The 16,524-nt window shown below is 38.4% G+C and overlaps 1 protein-coding gene and 1 pseudogene across 1 annotated transcript in view; both read right to left on the bottom strand.

The window, feature by feature from the left end:
• The window catches only part of GLG1 (golgi glycoprotein 1), a 147,836-nt gene that overhangs the window by 55,700 nt on the left and 75,612 nt on the right, over nt 1–16,524 (bottom strand). Inside the window, exon 2 of the mRNA XM_025426826.3 lies at nt 585–617. Coding sequence (XP_025282611.1) covers nt 585–617 — 33 coding nt within the window. The remainder of the gene's footprint in view (nt 1–584; nt 618–16,524) is intronic.
• Nucleotides 7,676–10,238, bottom strand: LOC112646644 (STING ER exit protein-like; annotated as a pseudogene).

Here is a 16,524-nt window from a genome sequence, read left to right as displayed (position 1 = left end):
GACCTGAGCTGAAAGCAAATGCTTAACCAACTGAGCCATCTAGGCCCCCTGATACTTATGATTTTTAATGAATTAATTCTAGTTATCTCTAGAGTATATGCGTACATAAAACTTTTAACATAAGGCACCAGGGTGGCTCAGACAGTTAAGCAGGTCATGATCCCAGGGTTCTGGGATTGAGGTCTAAGTTGGGTTCACTGTTCAGCGAGAGTCTACTTCACCCTCTCCCTCTGCCCACTTACATGCTCTCTCTCACACCTGCTTTCTCTCAAATAAATAAAATATTTTAAAAAATAAAAATAAAGTTGTAAGCTTAATAAGCAGAGAAACAATTATTTTCATATGGTAACTGTAACTGAAGTAAAATTTAAGCTTAAGTACATAAATATTTGACAAAATCTGCTTGTTTCTAGAGTGGAGGGGTATTTGCAGATTTACCATGGTCCTTAAATAAGGTTTATCATCCTTGTTAAGATTAAGAGAATCTAAGAAGACATAATGTTTCCCAAAACAACAGGAAAAACATCCTGAATCTGCCATATATATAAAGCACAGATGGTGAGTTATGGAAAATCCATACTTACATGATTGCAGTCTGAAGAAATCTCATTTTCAGGCTAAAAGGAAAAAAAAAGAGATGATGTTAAAAAAAAAAACTCCCAAGTTTTCAAATACCACCAAAATAAACTCAAAATAAGAAATGTGAATATTTAACTGAACATGTTTAAGAAATAAAATGGAGCTTATGTATCTTTTAGATTTCCAGAGGAAAACATGCCAAAAAAGTAGATGAGACACACTCCCTTACCAATCAATCTGAAAATGGGGAAAATGGAAAAGAAAGTACTAAAGGAACAAAGCAATAGTGACATGAGGATCCTTATAAGACACTTGGTAATTCTGAAACCTAAAGAAGATCAAGCACAATACGGTGTCCTTTCTTTAAAGAAAGTGAGATATTTAGAAAAACAAACAAAACCCCAGGTTTATTCAAGAGGGGAAAAAAGGTCTGTTAATGATTTAAAAACTAATCTCTGTGCCTGGGTAGCACAGTTGGTTAAGCAACTGATCTCAGTGTTGAGTCTGAGCCCCACACTGGGCTCCTCACTGAGCAGAATCGCTTGAGGTTCTCTCTCCTTCTCCCTCTGCTCCTCCTGCTCATCATGCGCTCTCTCTCAAACACATACATACTAATCTGATGTCACCACTGCTAGGTGATGAGTACAGAGGAACTCAATGTAACTTATTAGGAGTCTACAGTCTTGCAAGTATGTAATTTAAAATAGGAAGTTCTTTCAAAACAGCAATTGAATATCTGTATCTATCTATCTATCTATCTATCTATCTATCTATCTATCTATCTATCTATCTATCTATATTCCCATGACTGCATATACTCTGCAAAGTCAGGTACATGTACCAGAGGTAAAATGAACTTTTTATTCCATAATTTAAAAAGTAGGGACCCCTGGGTGGCGCAGCAGTTTGGCGCCTGCCTTTGGCCCAGGGCGCAATCCCGGAGACCTGGGATCGAGTCCCACATCGGGCTCCCGGTGCATGGAGCCTGCTTCTCCCTCTGCCTGTGTCTCTGCCTCTCTCTCTCTCTGTGACTATCATAAATAAATTTAAAAATAAATAAATAAATAATAATAAATAAATAAAATAAAAAGTAGACTAGGTTGTGTTTAATATTACATAACTTTGCAATACACATGTCCTTTAGTTTCCTTGTTCATACTTAAAAAAGATACAGTTGTAAGAAGACACACATTTTCTTTGAGTTTCCATAACATTCCAAAGCAAGTGAATTTTGCATACCATCTATGAAATATTACCAATGCAGTTAATAAAAGGTGCCGTTTTCAAAATAAAAATGTCTCTATTCAAGGAGAAAGACGAGGCAATAAAGAAAACAGTAAATATTAACAAGTTAAGCAGCCACAACTATTAGCATCACTTCAGAAAGAAAAGGTTTTCTAGAGAACTATTAATTCCATTGCAGAATTTAGTGGGCATTGACACTAATATACAAACTCATTTTTGTACTTACTTATAAAATATTAAAACTGACTTTCACTAGATTGTTGGGTAATCATGAGATTACAACACATCACCTGTGGACTGTCCCCCTACTTGTCTAAATAAAAACATATTTTAATGACTTTCTGGGGAGGCTTTCTGAGTCTCAGAAATAAGCCTCCAGACTATGAGTTAAGCTAGCTTCACTCTGTTCCCTCCACTTCAACTCCAAGCACTTATCTTACATCTCTTACCAGTTGCCTGGGTGGCTCAGTGGTTGAGCGTCTGCCTTCAGACCAGGGCATGATCCCAGAGTCCCAGGATCGAGTCCCACATCAGGCTCCCTGCATGGATCCTACTTCTCCTCCCTCTGCCTATGTCTCTGCCTCTCTCTGTATCTTGCGAATAAATAAATAAAATCTTTAAAAAAAAAAAAAAAAGAATGCTTTATTTTGTTTAGGCAGTTTTCTACCTTATTCCATTTTTATCTATCTCTCAAATTTGTTCCAATCAATTAGCAATTTTTGTTCTTTCTCAAAGGAAGCAAAAAAGCCAATTAATATCACTATCATCTCTACCAGTATTCATTTCTACTAAATAATAACTTTGGATTAAAGGGGCATTCTTGAGGGTCACCTGGCTGGATCAGTTGGTAGAGCATGCAACTTTTGATCTCAGAGTCATAAGTTCAAGCCCCACTTTAGGTGTGGAGCCTACTTAAAAAAATAATAATTTTTAAAAAAGGAGCATTCTGTAAAGAAATTCAGAGCATTGGAGCATTTTCAAAATAAGGTATTTACATAATATGTAAGTTACTTATGGAAAACAGTGTTGTCATGTCTATGGTTCACAGGATCTACATTAGTAAATTAATGACTGTTTTAGTGGCCTGCTTCCCTACAGTGGTAGACTGGATTATTTCTATTTTTTACTTTTTTTTTTTTTTAAGATTTTATTTATTTATTCATGAGAGGCACAGAGAGGGAGAGACATAGGCAGAGGGAGAAGCAGGCTCCATGTAGGGAGCCCGACATGGGACTTGATCCCAGATCTCCAGGATCACGCCCTGGGTCAAAGGCAGGCACTAAACCGCTAAGCCACCCAGGCTGCCCTTTACTTCTCTCTAATAGCATCTGATACCCACAACCTTTGCCCTGTAACTCTGCACAACCTCAAGCTGTGCAACAAGTATACACTCTGCTCCAATGATATGGGGCTAGATTTCTGACTTGCTTTGGCCAACGGGATTTTACATAGACATAAAAGAAGAGGTTTTTTTTTTTTTTAATTTTATTTATTTATGATAGTCACACAGAGAGAGAGAGAGAGGCAGAGACACAGGCAGAGGGAGAAGCAGGCTCCATGCACCGGGAGCCTGACATGGGATTCGATCCCGGGTCTCCAGGATCGCGCCCTGGGCCAAAGGCAGGCGCCAAACCGCTGCGCCACCCAGGGATCCCAAAAGAAGAGGTTTTAAATGTGCTTGGGCCCGTTTAGCTTTTTACTCCCACACTCCTGCCATTCCCCAAGAGAAGAACACATCCAGATAGCTGCTAGTACAAGAAGGAGAGACATGTGGAGCAGACCTAAACCTAACCTGGAGCCCAGAGCAGAGCCATCCCAACTGCCCTGCAGAGCCATGGGTAAGAAAAGTAAATATATGTCATTATAAACACTTGAATTTTGAGGGAGTTTGTTACAAAGAAAAAAAAATGAGTAATATACCTATCAAGCAAATAAAGTAATAAAAATTCTAAAACCTTTAAACTGCAATTGATAACAGCTACAATCTAATTTAGTGGATTATGTTAGTAAGTAGAGTATTGCAGCCTTTTATGAAGGAATGACGTGAGGCATGGAGACACAAATGAACTGCATATTTAGAGACCAGTGTTTAGTTTTTGTCTCTTTTGTCAACTTAATTTGTAATTGAAAAACTGGTCTTATTTTTTTTCTTTTTAATGTCTCTTTCCAGAAAGAGATGCCAATGTAGGAATGCCATAAGAACAAAGTATAATGTTAAGCCATTGAGACTCATAGGCTGAACAGCTATGAAGAATTTCTACATGTAATTGCAAATAATTTCAGAAATATAAAAGGGTCTTTAGAATCAAAGGGCATAGTGACGTTCAGAGGAACTGAACAGAGACCTATCTGTAAAATATAAAATGTAGCATACCCAAACAGTAGGAACATGAATAATGCTAGCACAAAGTAACTCTAGAGAAGTATAAAGAGAAAACGCGATGGTTTAGCACTCAGCCATTTGATAAGACACTAAAAGACAAAAATCTCAAGAACCAAAAACAGATGTGGGTGCTGACAGAGGTTTGATTCTCATCACTGTGCCATTCCTGTAATGTCCCAATCAAATCACTTCATCAGACATAGTATATATCTATTTCTGCAAAACTATAAACGCAGATAGGCTTGATTATCTTTAATCTTAGAAGATGAATAGTATGGGGAATAAAACCCAAAATTACTAAGATAGAATAAGGCTGAATTTTTTTTGGCTTTTTTTTTTTTTTTTTACGATTTTATTTATTTATTTATTTATTTATTTATTTATTTATTTATTTATGAGAGAGAGAGAGAGAGAGAGAGACACAGGAAGAGGGAGAAGCAGGCTCCATGCAGGGAGCCTGATGTGGGACTCAATACCGGGTCTCCAGGATCAGGCCCTGGGCTGAAGGCAGCGCTAAACCACTGAGCCCTTTTTTGGCTTTTGTTAACAATCAATGAAAAATACTCTGAAATGATGCCAAGAGATGAATCAACATGTAAATACCGGATAATCATGATGTACCCAAAACTGTGCAAAGCATTGTTGTGGGATACGGTAGAAAGATAAGATACTGTCTCTAACTCAGGTAGTTTACAATCCAGTTGTAGAGATAAAATGGTGAAGTCAAGAAATTAAGTAAGAATAGGGACTTGAGACAGGCCTGAAAGATTAGACAAAAGAATGATTTCCAAAGAAGATGCAGGTTAGATGATCCCTAGGGCTCAAGAAGAAAATAAAAGAATCTCTTTTTTAAAAAAGCTTTTTTAATTTATATTTTCATGTTTTTATAATATATAGAATAATTAATATTTTATAAATAACTATAATACTAGGGGTATATATAGTAATTTTTCAAATGATAAAAAAGAACATGATCAAGACAGAGGATTAAGAGCTGAAACCTTCCTTGCAACCAATTTAGGAGACCTCTCCTCACTCTCATCCCTTCAAGTTAGAGACAAAGAGCTGGCTCCTCGACTGTGGAACCTCAAATTAGAAGTTGAGCTTTGCTATATTATTAGCCACTCTCCATCACTTTGGAGATAGAATTCTGAACTTCAAAAAGAAGGTTCTCTTACATCAAGTGCTTCCTCATGGAAATAAGTAATTGTGGGATCACTGGGTGGTGCAGCGGTTTAGTGCCTACCTTTGGCCCAGGGCACGATCCTGGAGACCCGGGATCGAATCCCACGTCGGGCTCCCGGTGCATGGAGCCTGCTTCTCCCTCTGCCTATGTCTCTGCCTCTCTCTCTCTCTCTCTCTGTGTGTGTGACTATCATAAATAAATTTTTAAAAATTTGGAAAAAAAAGGAAATAAGTAATTGTCCTCTTGGCAATGGAACTGGGAGGAGAAAAATTTTTGAAAAGCCTCATAAATAGCTTTCTGTTAATTAATTTATTTTTTTAAGATTTTATTTATTCATGAGAGACACACAAAGAGAGAGAGAGAGAGAGAGGCAGAGACACAGGCAGAGGGAGAAGCAGGCTCCATGCAGGGAGCCCGACGTGGGACTCAATCCCGGGTCTCTAGGATCAGGCCCTGGGATTAAGGTGGCGTTAAACCCCTGAGCCACCCGGGCTGCCCAGCTTTCTGTTAATTTACTATTATTATTTTAGGCTTTCTGTTAATTTAATGACCAAACTTTATAGAAAAGATTGAAGTTGCATATATTAGTATCAATAAAGAAACTATTATGAATAGAGGAAAGAGAAAAAAGAAAAGAATGTGACATGACCCAACCCAACACAGCAAGGACTAAACTTGAGAAGGAGCTCAGATAGTGCTGAACAAGCAATGTGGCAGTAACACTGTAAAGAAGATAAGCACTGTGCGCTTGGACACATCTGCCTGGCAACTCCAAAAAGGAATGTCATGGGTAGCAGGAAAAGGGAAAATGTGGCACTTAACTAAGCTAAGTGCTACCTTCATTTCTTACAGGACAGATTGCAAGATAAATGGTATTATGTCCAATTTTATAGATGAAGATATTGAAATACAGAGAAACTCAGTAATGTGATCAAAGCGTACTTGTAGAACACAACAAAACTAGAGTTTAAATAATGATAATGAATGGCAACTAATGTTCACTGTGATGATTTCAGCTTCATACCTCCCCAAAAAAGATTCCACAGGTCAGACTAAGCAAAACGATAGCAGGGGGTGGGGAGTGGGAGGTGGGGGTGTGTCTTCAGGAAGTGCAAGAAAAAGAAAGACAGGATGAATAAACAGAACAGGTGCTCTAGAATGATCTGACAGCTACATGATACATTTAGATGCAGGCAGCCCTGCTAAGAAACTGCTGGAGTAATTAGATCAACTACAAAATCCACATCGGCCCTACAATAACCACAGGAAGTTATAACAAAAGTTAGCGTAGTTCACTTGGCCTTTTTGAATCAATGATTTAAATGTTTTGGGTATTACTGTACTTTAATCTCCTCGTGGGGTAAGCAAAAGACGAATAGTTGATTTCAAAGCTTAAAACCACAAGTCCTTCCTCTAAGCTCTGTAATTCAAAATGCTTTAAAAAAAAAAAAGATTTTATTTGAGAGAGAGAGTGACAGAGACAGAGATGGAGATAGTGACTGAGAGAGCACAAGTGGGAGGAGAGGGAGACATAGGCTCCCCACTGAGCAGGATGTGGTGCTCAATCATGACCTGAGCAGAAAGCAGACAGCAGATGCTTAACCAACTGAGCCATCTAGGCATCCCCAAAACGGTTTTGTTTTTAATTTTAAAGATTTTATTTATTATTTATTCATGATAGACAGAGAGAGAGAGAGAGAGGCAGAGACACAGGCAGAAGGCGAAGCAGGCTCCATGCAGGGAGCCCGACGTGGGACTCGATCCAGGGGCTCCAGGATTGCACCCTGGGCCAAAGGCAGGCGCCAAACCGCTGAGCCACCCAGGGATCCCCCAAAACGGGTTTTTAACTAAAGGGATACAATGGTAGAAAAAGGACAACAGACTCACAGAAATATTCAGCTACAAAAGCTGTATGACTTTGGGTGTATCACTTAACTCCTCAAGACCCCTGAGGAGGGCAGAAAAGGGATTTCTTCACCTGGGATCATGAACTGACTTTAAGAATGAAACTGTCTTGAAACTGAATATAAACTTTTGTGTATATTTTTCTGGGAATTCACAGCTGCTATCATGATCTCAGAAAGACCCATAAGACACCTAAAAATTAAGAAACAGTGGTCTATGATGGTTGAGATTATCTGCAGCTTTAGGAGTCTATAAGATTTGAGATGTGGAATACAGAAATAGAGGTATTTACTGATTTCCATGTCATTTAATGTAGGTAATTTGCATATTATGATTATGGGTTTCCTAGTGCTTTATCTTAATCATTCTCTCCTGGTCAAAGCACAACAAACAGGTTTCAGAATAAACTACTGAAAAACTTGAGTCTCAAGGTTTTCAATTAAGTCAGCTATCACATTCATTTAAGAGGATGGTTTTTACAGAAAGTACAAGTCTGAACTATGATTTTCCCAAGGTGAACAGGCTGAGTTAATGAGTCTGGCAGGAGAAATGAAAGGATTCACAAAACTAACTTGGAAGTTACCTCAGTTTCTGGAACAGAAATGCCTGGGAGATGGATTGTGTCTAAAATTTGGAACATTCTACAGTCAGATCGAACTACCCACAAGATCACACCTGGCACTAAATTAAACGAAAACAGATTCTGTTTATTAATCATCTGGGAGAAAACAAACAAAAAATGTCAACAATACCAGTGCTTTTAGGGCCTTGCAACAATCTGAAGGCTGGACAACAAGAGAATGTCTGCCTGTAATTAGAAACACTCTCCTGCAGTAGTAGTAGTAGTAGGAGATTCTTCTTCTGGGAGTTTACTCATTAAGAACCTAGTAAAGTGCCGATCATATGAGCAATTCATTTGTTCACGTGACTCAAACAACCCCCTCCTGGTCACCAAAAAAAGCAAATGGAACATAATATAGTTGGTAACAAACACAGTCAGTCTTTTAGTCTCGGCAAACTTTCCCCAAGTAAGTGCACCAAATCTTAACTCTCTGTCAGATTCGTAACCTGTTAGTGCATTATTCTGGCTCAGTAAGAATTAATTTTTCTCATTTGTATCCAGGGATTGCTACTAAGTACTGTTCATCCAAAAGGACAGTGATCAATATAGGCTTTGTACCCTCCAACAATGCTCTGTCTGATTTACTAAAGAGTTGTGCTTTTGTGGGATTCTTTAACATTCAACCATCTTTTCAAAAAGGATTTACAATAAAGGTCCAGTGGGAGATTTTTTAAAAAGGGTATGAGACACAGATTATAGATGTTGGCTCCCAAGTAAATTAGTGTGGTAGGCAAAACATGAGTCTATATGTAACCACCACAAAAAGAGTGGCGTTTGGGGTGACGGGGAGGGCCTGATATTTTAAAGAATGAAAAAAGTCCCTTCCCACCGCCAGTGAGTAGGATGATAGAAAGAAAGTCAGAGGGGGTCTAATGGAGGAGGGCACATTTGAGTTGAGCTTTAAAAGGAGATTGTGATCTGGTGATGTGATGCTGTGTGTATGCTGAGCCAAATGAGATGGGACTGTGCAAGCCAGAAGAACACTAGGGTGTGGGAGGAATTGGAAAAACACATTCTGTGCAGAGGGCAGAGACCTGAGTGAGAAGGTGAAGAACCCTATGGTGGCCATTCTCAGGCTTATGTATTTAATGCCTTCTAATATATGGTGAGAAAAATACAAATTTTAATAAAATCTCAATGCTGATCCAATACTGGTTTCCCATAATCCAAATTAATATGTTATGCTAAACATAGTGCAGAGAGTAGTAATTTAACTTACTGTTATTTACCTACATGCTTCCCCAGGAGGTGGTGGAGTAATAGCTGGTAAATACTGTATTGTCACCACTATTTTTTTTTTTTCTTCAAATCTTCAAACATTTTTGTTTTGAAGAAGGAATAAGAACAGCTACCTTAGAAACTGGAGATACTCAAGCACTGATCTATTCATAGGGTTTCTACACAGCTGAAGAAGTTTACACCAAATAGACAAAAAATAGTACAGAAGATCCATATACAGAAAGATTTAGAAAAATCCATCCCTAGAAAGCAGATCATCTGGATGCAAAGATCCTGCTGAATACAGGAGAATCAATGGGAAGCAATGTGAAGTCTTCTGCTGAGCCAGATCCTGTAGTCCTGAAAAAGTTCTTTCTCCTCCTGATTAACTGTTTGCCTCCAGTATGGGTTCGAAGAAAGGTGCTGATCATTTGAACTGGTTGTGAAAGTTCCCTTGATTTTTGCTTTCTTGGCTTCCAGTAGAGCCAGCTCTTGCAGCTGTCTTTTACTCAGGACTTTGTGCTCCAGTTGTTTTTCAGTCGTTTTAGCATTGTGTGCAGGAGTCAGCAACTAGCTCCCTAGCCTCAATCTCCTCTTCCTCCATATCCACAGTTGACACAGTATCAGAGCTGAACTTGCCCATGTCTTTAGTCTATTTGGTCATTATCACTTCTTAGGAGACTCTTGTTTCTGAGCATAAATATCCGTTTTCTAAAAACCTCAAACTTGACTACTGCTCCATTCACAGTAAAAGTCACAGGAGCATGCTTCCTGGGACTGGCAGAAGAGTGGCAGTCCACACTTGGCATATTTCTTCCTGTATTTTTTATTGCTCAATACCTTCAGGGCCTCTGAAGATACAGTTTCCTCATCTTCCCTGTTACAAAATTTGTGGGCATGTTTGTCAGTATCAATCACACAGAACCAATCTCAGGGCCTCATGGACAATTTGTCTGACAGGCCAGCACCAGGATCACCTGGCTGCACAGCCAGTGGTAGACAGAAAAACTCCTTGCCATTATCCTGGTCCCAAGCATCTATGAAGACCACTCCCTGGGACACTTCTTTAGGCACAGAGGAGCAAGCCCAAATAAAGAATAATGTATACTAGTTTCTTTTTTAAGAACATTTTGAGTTTTAAAAGGGGTAAAAGAGAAGACCCCCCACAGACAGGGGCACCTGAGTGGCTCAGTTGGTTAAGTGTCAGATTCTTGATAGCTCAGGTCATGATCTCACAATCATGAGATGAAACCACCCCTACCCCTTTGTCAGGATCCATACTTGGTGGGTAGTGTGTTTGAGATTCTATCTCTCCCTCTGTCCCTCCACCCCACTAACACTCTCTCTCTCTCTTTTTTTTTTTTAACACTCTCTCTCTTAAAAAACAATAAAATCTTAAAAAAAGACACCCCCCCCCCACACACACACAGACAAATTAGAGCCCTGCTTCTTGGATAGTCTCACTTAAGTACAGGGCAGTAAGGGGGCTATGTTGAGGTCAAGACTGATCTGTACCTTTAAAATGAAAAATACCTTCAATACCCTTTAGTTCTAATAAAGTAAAAGGACGTAACATACACACTATAGTGGGAATTAGCAAATAGTTCTGCTTTTGGTTCAGATAGCATACTTGACTCATACACATAAATATTGGCAAGACTTTCAGCTCTGTCAAGTACTAATTCATTCATTTTCAGTGAAGTTATACTCTGATCCTCAAGGTACGAAAACACATAGCAATCCGGCTAATAACTGAACTTAATGGCTGACAAAAAACAAACAACAACAAATTGAGCAACTCTTGACTCAATAACCGAATAATCCATATCCATGAAGATGGATGGAATCCATGCCCCAAAATTTACTCTGAGATGTCAAATTACATATATTTTTTACAGAAAACTTTAGAACTAGTTAAACTGATTAAATGGAAACATATAAAATTAATATAATCTATCATCTTCTCTGCCCAGAACAGGAAATGGAAAATACCAAATAAGGATACAGTAATCTACTTATTGAACAAAAACTTCATAATCACATTATGGCAAAATGACACACATAGGATTATTGTTTTACAAATCTTAAAGTTTATTTTAAAAATGTAAATTACAAAAACATGTAGTTTCTCTACCATAAGAAATAATGTGAACTCTTTCCCTATTTTCCCTTTATTTCACTATATGAATTAGAAATAGAGATACCTATAAACTATAAGAGATAGGCTATCCTCAAAGGAATGTTTGAAGTTTATTTCTTTTCACATAAGAGCCCAACCTTTTCATCAACCTCCTACTGAGGACTGCCCAATATTCAAGAAATGAAGGGATTGTTTTATAATGACAAGCATTTTAAAATCCAATTACGGCCTTACAAATATTCTGTCTCATTTCCCCATTGTGAATGAATGAGATTCTCTGGGACTAAATCTTCTGCCTGAGAGCGTAGAATCATCAGGGAGGGAAAAGTTACTCCTATCACTCATTTTTTTCTCCGTAGGAGATGACTTAGAAATCTAGAATGCAGTTTGGTGATGGTGGGAACAATTTTGACCTCACTGATGGGTGAAGGAAACAGTCAAGCATTCTATCAAATACTTGGCCAGATTCCCTTTTCACCTCAAAGGAAAGAATGTTCAACAGGTCAGTCCATCAGCTTGGCTCCCAGCCATGGCAGGCACACAGCTGTAAAGGGATAAAAGGCCTTATTTTTCACTGCCTAGTTGCCTGGATAAAGTCAGTTTGGAGCCTATGTTATCAGAGTGACACCTAGAGCATTATCATTCAGTCTAAAGTAGCTTGCATTAATAAACTATTTTGTAGAGAATTCATCACAAAGCCATACTTGCTCTGAACCATGAAGCTGTAAATACTACTACTATACTGCTACTACAAAAACATGGTATCAAAATTCTTCTAAAATAGCTACTCATAGTGTTTTTTATACCTCATAAAAGCAGACACAGTATAATAGATCTTCTTATATCATCATGTTTCAGAGGCAAGAACTCTGGACTAGGAGCCAAAAGACAAGAGTTGTGATTCTACTTCCATTGCATATTCATTGTGTAACACCCTTGATCAAGTCACATTATTCTTTAGGCTTTAAATTTCATGTCTATAACAGAGATAAATCCTGCTTTACCTACCTCATGGAGCTACTACAAGTAGATGAAGCCTTTGCAAATATAAGAGTACTAGCCTTTCATTCTCTGCAAATAATCCAATCATTTAAGCCTCAAAAGAAACATTATTGCTTTCTAGTAGGCCATAATTCATGCAAAGAATATGAACTCAAAAATACATGACACACGTATTTAACTGTATGTACATATTATCTCTGAAAGAATACATTAAAAATGTATTTTCACTATACTTTTTGAATTTTGTGCAAAATGGAAAAAAATCAAAGATAATCCCAGCTTAAACTTAAAAAGAGACACTTTTGAAAATACTTGGAATACATCTTCATGATGGAGGCACTAAAGGCGTCTGACGATACAGTCCATATTTCTCTATTTTCTTTCTCTTCTGCAGTCTATTTCAAAGGGACAGTGGGGACAGAGGAGGGAGGTATGAGAAATCTATACTCTCTGAGACATGGCAATTAGCAATCTGGCCCTCTTAAGAGCTCCAGAGTGGTAGTTCTATTCTAAGAAAAGCACATTAACCATTTTATGGTTTAGTTTTCCCCAAATGGTCAACTCTTTGGGAGTGTTACAGTGAGAGGTGAAATCAAAACTCTTCGAAAGACATGGTATGAGTAAGGAACAGAATATCAACTTTTATATGGCATCCTTTATATTCTTTATTTGTCATCTCAGTTGATTTGGAACAGCTAAATGCAGGTCCAAATTTGTCAAAGCAATAGCTACTACAGCCAAATGCAAAGTGGGAAATTAAAATAGAAAATTTACAGGCATTTGACTTAATACTATTAATGTTTATACCCAGTAAACCTGGAATGATTCTGTCAATGTAGCTCAGTACCTCTATTCTGACTTATGTTACTTCTATACTTTTGAAAAGATAAAACAAAAAAATGCATTTAATTACAAGATGCAAAAAAGGGCCCCAAAATGAGATATAATTTCTTATGCACCATACTCAAATATCTAAAAATATCCCATTTCTTCCATACCAACCAGTGGCTAGTGCACGGTTTACTTTAATTGGCCTAAAGAGAAGCAAATAGCGCTGAGCAGCCAGCATGCGCAGAACTGTATAACCCAGTCAAGTGACTGTGCTTCTCAAAAGACGAGCTGTGATTTGGGGACTGGCCTTCCATCTGAGTAAGAGAATAACTGGGTAATTCTGAAGGATGTGTAAGTTCTGAAGCAGGAGCCAGCAGAAGGACAAACATGAGGTTAGATGAGAGAGATAAAGACCATATGAATATGGAAATGATAAGTTACAACAGAAGTAGAACAGTACCTCATACCTCAGCATCAATGGACTTGAAAAGTGCCAGAGAAGCAGCAAATAGTTTTACACAAATAGTCTCTTCTTGAAAGAGAGTCCTGTCAAAAAACTGAATGGGCAAAAGTAATCCCTACTGAACAACAGCAGAAATGGAGAAAGGTAAACATAAAATAGCAGGCTAATATAAAAAGAAAATCCGAATACAGTTAAAGATAATGATAAATACAGCTATCAGAACCTGTAGAAACTCCTGTACATAGTCCTGACCAAAAGCTATAAAGGATATTATGTCCTAAAGCTCACAGAATCATCAGAAGGTCAAAGAATTAAAAGCATAATTTAGCAAAACATCCGAGAGATTTTCAAATTTGGGGAACTTCCTCCATACTCCTCACGACAGTCTGAGGCACTGCAGACTGAACACTGAGGTAGTCCAAAACTACTTCCCCAACTACCCCTGTACCATTTGCCACCCCCCCTCACTTAAGTCCAAAATGGGGAAGTCATCTGCTCAATGTCACAGAATCATCTGCTAACTGAATGAAAATCTTAAGGCTCCATATAAATGCTATCAAATCCAGAAAAAAATTAAATCTGTGTGAAAACTGAACTGGGAAAACCTAGCATACCTGAGCATTGTTTTGAGATTTGAAAACACAGCTGTAAAACAAATATAATCCTTCAAATATCAAAAACAAAACCAGCACCCCAACACAAGAACCCAAACTTTTTTAGCCTCTTATAACTCCATTCTAAACCCCAAATCTAAAATCTTCCGTCATGTCACATCTAGGAAAGGTTTCTGCCTCCAGTGAAACAACAGTTAATGACCATTTTCAGGAGATAGTCTGTAGTCAAACTGTCACATAAAAAAGATGGTATGTATTTAATACCTGTCTCATGGTCATAGGCCTTTTACTTAATGTTAAGTAAATCTTCTGGTTCCCTATCAGCTCTAACCATTTATCTACTTGATAATTTCTCCACTTTATATTCTCCTACCTGGCATCTAACTTCTTTTGAATGACAACAAAACTATATATTAAAAGTTAGCAAGCCTACAGGAATATTCTGGTTAACTGGCCATTGGACGGGATGCCTGAGTGGCTTAGCCGTTGAGTGTCTGCCTTTGGCTCAGGGGGTGATCCCAGGTCCTGGGATAGAGTCCCGCATCAGGCTCTCTGCAGGGAGCCTGCTTCTCCCTCTGCCTATGTCTCTGCCTCTCTCTCTGTGTCTCTCATGAATAAATAAAATCTTAAAAAAAAAAAAAAAGGAACTGATCATTGGGTAATCCCTAATGACTGGTACTGATGTGTGATACAAAAGCCTGTTGGTTACTAACAGCAAAATGGACAGGTACTTGTTAGCTTGGTAAACTGATGCTGAATCAGGGTTCATTCTAGTCCTCTGGTCCCCTTCTTCCTCCAAAAAAAAAAAAAAAAAAATAAGACTGGTAACTTCTCTCAAGAAAGAGAAAATGTAAGCCTCAGAGCTGAAATGTACACTTTAAAATGGTAAATTTTGTGTTATGAATATTTATCATAAAACACCAATAAAAGAAAGAAGTAGGCCTCAATTTGAGATCTGAAGCCTTAACTACTCAATAGAAATTCTGGACTGTTTGCTACTATCCTCAATCCTCTTCAAACACACTTTGTAAGTACGCAGAAAGTTGGGGAAATCTTACATGCTATGGTTCACAGATCGAAACAGGAACTAGACAAAGAAATCATGAAATTAAGTAATCAGGCTGATAGCCCCATACATAGATCTATAGGCTCTGTGTACTGTTAATGAGATCTGTTCTCTTGTTTTAATTTGTCCACTAGGCTCCTGGCTTAGAAATGAACCACAAACTCTGATCATCATCTCTCTCCTGTTGGAGGTTCAGTGTACATAATCTCCAGAGTCTTAAATGATGGATCAGATGCTCCAACAAACAAATGAACATCTCATAATAAGAAAAGAAAAGCTGATATATGCACAGATGAAATAACTACTACTAGAAACTGGATATGCAACCATGATTCTTTAAAATAGTGGTCTACATCTGGATTGATCATATTTCTAGGTGATAATGTTTCACTCTCCAGTCTGGGCTGAAGAAGGACCATAAGAAGGGACTGATAACTAAGACCAACTCTGTCAAGATAAGGTAAGACTGTAGTCCACCTATGCTAAACATGACATAGTGGTTATTTCAGGGAATCTTTGTCCAAGAAAGACCAACTGTAAATCAATGAATAACTTCATTGTTTGATTCAGGGAATTCCCAATACATTAATTTATTAGAGTCAAGAGTCTTATCACCTGAGCAAACAACTTCCTTATCTAACATGTTTATGTATTGGGCTCCTGGGTGGCTCAGTGATTGAACGTCTGCCTTTGGCTCAGATCATGATCCTGGGGTCCTGGGATCAAGTTGTGAATCAGGCTCCATGCAGGGAGCCTGCTTCTCCCTCTGCCTATGTCTCTGTATCTCATGAATAAATAAATAAAATCTTTTTTTTTAATTTTTATTTATTTATGATAGTCACACAGAGAGAGAGAGAGAGAGAGGCAGAGACACAGGCAGAGGGAGAAGCAGGCTCCATGCACCGGGAGCCCGACGTGGGATTCGATCCTGGGTCTCCAGGATTGCGCCCTGGGCCAAAGGCAGGCGCTAAACCGCTGCGCCACCCAGGGATCCCAAATAAAATCTTTTTAAAAACATATTTATGTTTTATATTTATGTATCATGGATTGCTTTAAGATCTTTACTTTGAAGTGTCCACCAATCCTAAATTATCGTATCACAAATTTGTCTAATCACAATCAGTTCCCTTTTTTAAAAGACGCTTTGGGGGATCCCTGGGTGGCGCAGCGGTTTAGTGCCTGCCTTTGGCCCAGGGCGCAATCCTGGAGACCCGGGATTGAATCCCACATCGGGCTCCAGGTGCAAGGAGCCTGCTTCTCCCTCTGCCTG

This window comes from Canis lupus, chromosome 5, assembly GCF_003254725.2.
Source record: "Canis lupus dingo isolate Sandy chromosome 5, ASM325472v2, whole genome shotgun sequence".
NCBI lineage: Eukaryota > Metazoa > Chordata > Mammalia > Carnivora > Canidae > Canis > Canis lupus.
The sequence above is the reverse complement of the archived record's forward strand: the minus strand, read 5'-3'. Positions and strand labels throughout refer to the sequence as shown.